The sequence below is a fragment of the Myotis yumanensis genome, unplaced genomic scaffold, assembly GCF_028538775.1.
Source record: "Myotis yumanensis isolate MYYU_CA2020_CCGP unplaced genomic scaffold, mMyoYum1.0.hap1 SCAF_8, whole genome shotgun sequence".
NCBI lineage: Eukaryota > Metazoa > Chordata > Mammalia > Chiroptera > Vespertilionidae > Myotis > Myotis yumanensis.
The window spans coordinates 75,400,664-75,407,097 of NW_027223759.1; the positions used below are offsets into that span (position 1 = coordinate 75,400,664).

The window sequence follows — 6,434 nt, forward strand, 5'->3', positions numbered from 1 at the left end:
GTCAGATTGAGGACGTTTTTAGCAAAGGCCAGCTTAGGAGTAACCTAATTAAGTTAATAACCATGTACCTACCTATACAGTTTAAGTTTAAAAAATTTGGCTCTCAAAAGAAATTTCAATCGTTATACTGTTGATATTTGGCTCTGTTGACTAATGAGTTAGCCGACCACTGGTCTAGGCAGTTCATGAGAGTAATGTCTACAAACTCCTAAAAGGACACTAATCTTACCTAAAATGCTAGAAAAGCCAACAGTATCGTGAAAGGGTCAAGGGACAGACTCTGACAGACTGCTAATGGTATTCCTGCAAATATTCAACAGTCATTGATATTCTAAAAGCATAGAATACATGCTCATCAGTAAAAAATTAATGGAAAAGGGAAAATTATATACACACAAAGCCCCCAAAACCTGTAACTTTATTTTATTATTATAATAATTAGCGCTACTGTTTCCAAATGGATTTTCAAATGTTTGTTAATTAAATCTAGCAATATTTCTTTCAAATTAATTGATTAGCCCAAAAGTGCCTTCTAGGAACATTCAGACACCATCAATTGTGTTTTTTGTTTAAAACCATGACTACCATAATCCTAGGTTTCCTTATTGCTACACCAATTTCAATAATCACATCAAGTCTAGAATTGTTCAGTTTTTTTTTCTTAAGAAACAAACAACAAAAACCACTTCCTTTTTAAGCTGCTAAAAAAAAAATATTTTGTCAAGACAATATGTAAATCCTTTTTGTGACCTTGGTGCGTGCATGTACTTAACCACTGTGTACGTAAGTTTCCTCATCTATAAAAGAAGATAATAAAACCTGACTCTACCTACCACAAGAATCAACAGAGACTTTATGGAAAGAACACAACTTAAAATGTCATAAAACTATTATTGCACTCTTAATAAGCATAGTATCTTATCATTTCACTTTTCCTTTTAATCTACCTTTTTTCCCTTACAGGATGACAGCTGGTATTTGATGTGAAATATAAACTGTGAGACAGCGTAAGAGAATATGAACTACTCGAACTCTTCTAAATTAACATTAGAAATTTACCTATAAATCTAGCATAACAAAACAATTATAAATTTCACGTTTAATGTTAACTGCAACTCACACTTCATCTACATGTTCTCACTGCAGTGCATAAAGCAACAGAGCTATTACGCAGTCGCCCAGGAGTCATGAGTTAATAATGAGGAAAACGTTATTAAACACAAATAGGTGAAATAATACACTTCCAATGAGCAGCAGCCACAGACACTGATTTGGTTCATGTAATGAGAATCGCAACTCGCCAGAGGCATAGGTTTACGGTAAATCTAGAAGATTTCAGTAATAAAATAGGGGAGTAATAAAATGCGGAGCACATTAACCCAGAGCAACCCGGGGTGAGTGAGTTAATACACATTCTGGAAATTGTAGCCATTGGACAAGAAAGACAACAAAAAAAAGAAAAAGAACCAAGAACTGAGCGTCTACTCCTAAACACATGGTTAAAAATAAACAAACGAATAAATGGACTTGCAACAAGGCAATTAGCGCACATGAGACCTCCCCCGCTATCATTTTTAAAAGCCAAGCCTCGGTGTCCAGCCCCACAGTCTGCGTCTGAGGAACACGGGACGCCGACGAGCGCGCCCGCCAGGTGGTCTCTCTTTGTTGTTGTCGATGACACAGCTTTCCGCCGACAGTCGGCACCGAACTGCCGGCCCGGCTGCCGGCCTAAGGGCCTGGCCGTACCCACCGACACCGGGAACTGCGCTCGGGCCTGACGGCATCCGAAGCGGGTCCCCCGGGACACAGAGCCCTGAGGGGGCGTCCGGGAGGAGACGGGGGTCTGTGGCGCCGGCCCCCGGGAGGCGGGCGAGAGGCTGGGCGGGGAGCTACGGGGCTGGGCCGCTCGCGCGCCTCCTCGCCTGGGGCGGAGAGGGGTCGACGGCCCCAGCGCTCGGGGGCGAGGCTGGGACGGGGCCTCCCGCCAGGGCGGTGGGGGCCAGGCCCGCCGTGCCCCGAACGGGCGGGGTGCCGCTGAACGCCGAGGGACGGGCAGCCCCGGCGCAGAGGCCGTGAGGGCCCGGGGTGGGAGGTAGGCCCGAGAGGTGTCCGGCCCTATTTCGGGCCCCCGCCCCTTCACCTGCCACGAACACCACGAAGACCGCGCCGCTCCTCTTGGCCGACGCGATGGCGGCCGGAATGGCGCCCTGGAACCACAGCATCTCTCCACTCTGGCCTGGTCCTCCGTGCTCGTTGGAAGTGCTGCCTTCACGGACAGGAGCTGGCCCCGCCCTCCCCTTCGCCGGACCCCGCGGCCCCGGCAGCCCCAGCTGGCCCGCCCCCCGCCTCCGGCTCCGCAGGGACGCGCACACTCAGCGGTCTTCTGGGACGCGCGCCAACGCGCGGGCGGGGAGCGCGTGGCGTCACGTGATGCCACACGTCGCTGTTGGCATGGAGTCCCATTGCCTCTTCTGGTTGGCTAGTTGGCGCGTGCGCGCGCCCGCTGGGCCTGAGGCCCGGCAGTCCCGAAAGTGGAAGGAGCCCGCGGAAAGGATGACTAAACTGCTACAGTAGTGGGCGGCGCCTACATGAGGCATGATGGGAATTGTAGTCTTCCTAGGCTTGTTCTCCTTCCGCGGTTTCCCGGCACGGTTATGGGGACCCAGCAGTGAGAGCTGCTTAATCTCTAAAGGGGAGGAGAGACAGGGGTGTCACTGATGCTTTGCCCTTGTCCCTTGAGAACTTAATGTGGAGGAAGTAGTCCCCACTCCAAACGGAATACTGCTTAGTAGGGGACGATGTAATTCTCTGTTGCTATTAGTGGCCTTTGTGGGATGGGTATGAAGCTAAATTGGTTTTGTAGGGGCTCAGTGAGAAGCTTTGATTTCTGAACTTTACCATCCCAACCTTGAAGAAAAGACAGGATAAAAAACCATCACAGTCACCTCTGTCATACTGAGAGGCGCCAATATAATCAGGTCAGAGAGGTCAGAAAAGGAACAAACGGCACCAGAGTGTTACCAGAGTGTTACATTTTACGGCACCAGGGCAATCAGGAAGGTCAGAAGGGGGAGATGAAACAATCAACTTTTATGGGAAACAGCTGCAGCCAGGGAGGTTACGGGAGATGGCCACAGCCCGGGAGTAAACTAAAAAACAAGCAACTTGATAAGAAACTAGACAGGCATTAATTCACAACGGCGTCAAGATTCCCAGAAGAGTGACCCCCTTGCTCCCCCCGTTTGCTTCCCCCGTTTGCTAGAGGGGTATATAACCTGTGCTTAAACTCTTAGTCAGGGCTGACAGCCGCTGCTCTGCTGCGTTCAGAGTAAGCTGTAAGCCCCAACATGTTGGTAGCTAAATAAACCCTTTGCCTTTTGCATGAGAAGCGTCTCTTGGTTCTTTGTGACAGCGGCTTGCGTCCCGGGCTTTACAATACCATACAGCCCGTGTACCTCGAATGGAAGCCGGAGCAATTTCCTAGTCAATGACTAGAGCAGCGATGGCAAACCTATGACACGCGAACTCATTTTTTTGGTTGATTTTTCTTTGTTAAATGGCATTTAAATATATAAAATAAATATCAAAAATATAATTCTTTCTTTTACTATGGTTGCAAATATCAAAATATTTCTATATGTGACACAGCACCAGAGTTAAGTTAGGGTTTTTCAAAATGCTGACATGCAGAGCTCAAAAGGTTCGCCATCACTGGACTAGAGCATTACACAACCGAAAAACAACTAGCTATACTTTCTATGGCTGCTTTCTAAATAATGATTTATTTTTCAACTACTTTCCATGGTAATATGAAAAAGAAGAATAGATCATGATTTTGTTTACAATTTTATGTAAGAGTGTTTTATGATCAAGGCATGGCACTTTAGCCCTAGCTGGCTGCTCAGTGGTTAGAGCGTGGGCCCATGGACTAAAGGGTTTGATTCCTGTCAAGGGCACATACCTTAGTTGGGGCAACCAATCGAGGTGTCTCTCTCATCTCTCTCTCTCTCTCATCTCTCTCTCTCTTCTGCCCCCCTTCCACTCTCTCTAAAAATCAATGGAAAAATATCCTTCCTTGGGTGAGGATTAAAAATAAATAAATAAACAAATATCAACAACAATCCAACCTGCCTTTTAAAAAAAAAGATATGGCACCCTAGCTGGTTTGGCTCAGTGGATAGAGCATTGGCCTGCGGACTGAAGGATCCCGGGTTCAATTCCAATTCTGGTCAAGGAAACATGCCCGGGTTGTGGGCTCAGTCCCCAGTAGGCAGCATGCAGGAGGCAGCCGATCAATGATTCTCTCTCATCACTGATGTTCTATCTCTCTCCCTCCCCCTTCCTCTCTGAAATCAATAAAAATAAAAATATATTTTTTAAAAAGATATGACATTTTGTGGTTGGTGCCATTAAAATGAAAACTGTTCCATATTTAATAATTTCATGAAATTGGCATGGTCTCTAATAACTACTAGCTAAAGTCTTGTATGGTTTATTTAAAGTTGCATATGCTATCACATTATACATTCTACATCAATTAAATATCTTCTGTAGCAGTACAACCATTTGATAATCTTTGCAAGATTAAGGAGATGCTACATCTGAAACGTTCCCTTTCCTGCAAATAAATAGCCTAAAAACAGCTAACAGATTGCACTTCAATTTTTATTTACTTTTTCCAATCAGGTCTTTCACATAGAATTACTATAAACTGATTATAGACAGCTGCTGCCTGTACAGGACACCTTTCCTCAGGAAGAATTACAGTTAGTCTTCAACATCAACTTTTTAAGTGGATTTCTTAAAATTTGATCAACCTATATATTCTTTCAGTAGAGCAATTATTTTAATTATTCCTAATGTTTTAATTATTCCTTAACTGTATTTAAGAATCATAGCCTTTCATTCATTCATCAAATGTTTATTGCTCTCCTACTATGAGGTAGGCATTGTACTTGGCACTGATAATGAAGTGAGGCAATCAAAGGTCCTCCTTTTGTGACTTCAGACTGTTCTAAAGAGGAAGGCAGGCATGGAACAAGTGATTGTGAATGATGATGACAGCCACAAGAGGGGTCATTTTGAGTGCTTCAGAGGCGCGATAATGCGACCTAACATGGAGAGTGGGGGTGGGAAAGGCTTCTGAGAAAATGACACGCCAGGAGAAATGTAGATAGGCGAAGGAGAAGACTGTTCCGGGTGGAAGAAACAACAATGTAAAGCAGTGATGGGGAATCTTTTGAGCTCGGCGTGTCAGCATTTTGAAAAACCCTAACTTAACTCTGGTGCCCTGTCACATATAGAAATTTTTTGATATTTGCAACCATAGTAAAAGGAAGACTTATATTTTTGATATTTATTTTATATATTTAAATGCCATTTAACAAAGAAAAATCAACCAAAAAAATGAGTTCGCGTGTCACCTCTGACACACGTGTCATAGGTTCGCCATCACTGATGAAAAGGCTGTGGAGCACGTGAGAACAGTACACTGAAAAATGGGGAAAAGTCCAGTGCAGCTAGAACATAGAAAGGGGAGTGTAGTGTAAACGAGGCTGGAAAGATAAGCAAGGATTAGATCATACAGGGACTTGGAAGTCATGTTAAGAGTTACAGATAGTTTTCTAAAATCTGTAGAAAGCCATTGAGCTTTAAACACAATGGAGGCATCTACACTAATAAAAGAGAAACATGGTAATTAGCGTACGACCGCTACCCTTTTCATTGGCTAATCAGTGAGTATATGCAAATTAACTGTCAGCCAAGATGGCGGCCGGCAGCCAGGCACTGAAGCGAGCATGAGGCTTGCTTGCTGCAGACTCCAACGTTCCCCGCCTCACTTGCCAGCCTCTCAGCTGCAACTCTAAGCAACTATATACTATGTTGCAAATAAGCTAAACAAAACACCAGAAACCAGCCTGACTGAAAGCCAGTGGACTGAAACTTTGTATCGATGTTTTCAGCAGCGAGGCCTCAGAGCTAAAGGTGGCCCAGAATAAAAAAAAAAAAAGAAAACAAGGAGCGGTTGGAAGCTTCAGTCACTCGCTTCCGGAAAACAGCCCTCAGCCCCTCTCCCAGACTGGCCAGGCACCCCAGTGGGGACCCCCACCCTGATCCAGGACACCCTTCAGGGCAAACCAGCCGGCCCCCACCCATGCACCAGGCCTCTATCCTATATAGTAAAAGGGTAATATGCCTCCCGGCACCGGGATCAGCGTGACAGGGGGCAGCGCCCAAACCCCCTGATCACCCTGCGGCTCTGTGTGTGACAGGGGGCGGGGCCACAACCTCCCTATCCGCCCTGCTCTGTTCGTGACAGGGGAAGGCACCCCAACCCCCTGATCAGCCCTGCTCTGTGCCTGATAGGGGGGAGCTCCCCAATCCCCTGATTGCCCTGCGGCTCTGTGTTTGACAGGGTGCAACACACCAACCCC

The 6,434-nt window shown here is 46.0% G+C and overlaps 1 protein-coding gene across 1 annotated transcript in view; it reads right to left on the bottom strand.

The window, feature by feature from the left end:
* Positions 1-2,300, bottom strand: part of UBXN4 (UBX domain protein 4) — a 44,886-nt gene extending 42,586 nt beyond the window's left edge. Inside the window, exon 1 of the mRNA XM_070423077.1 lies at positions 2,141-2,300. Coding sequence (XP_070279178.1) covers positions 2,141-2,222 — 82 coding nt within the window. The 5' untranslated portion in view covers positions 2,223-2,300. The remainder of the gene's footprint in view (positions 1-2,140) is intronic.
* Between the last annotated feature and the right edge of the window lie 4,134 nt (positions 2,301-6,434).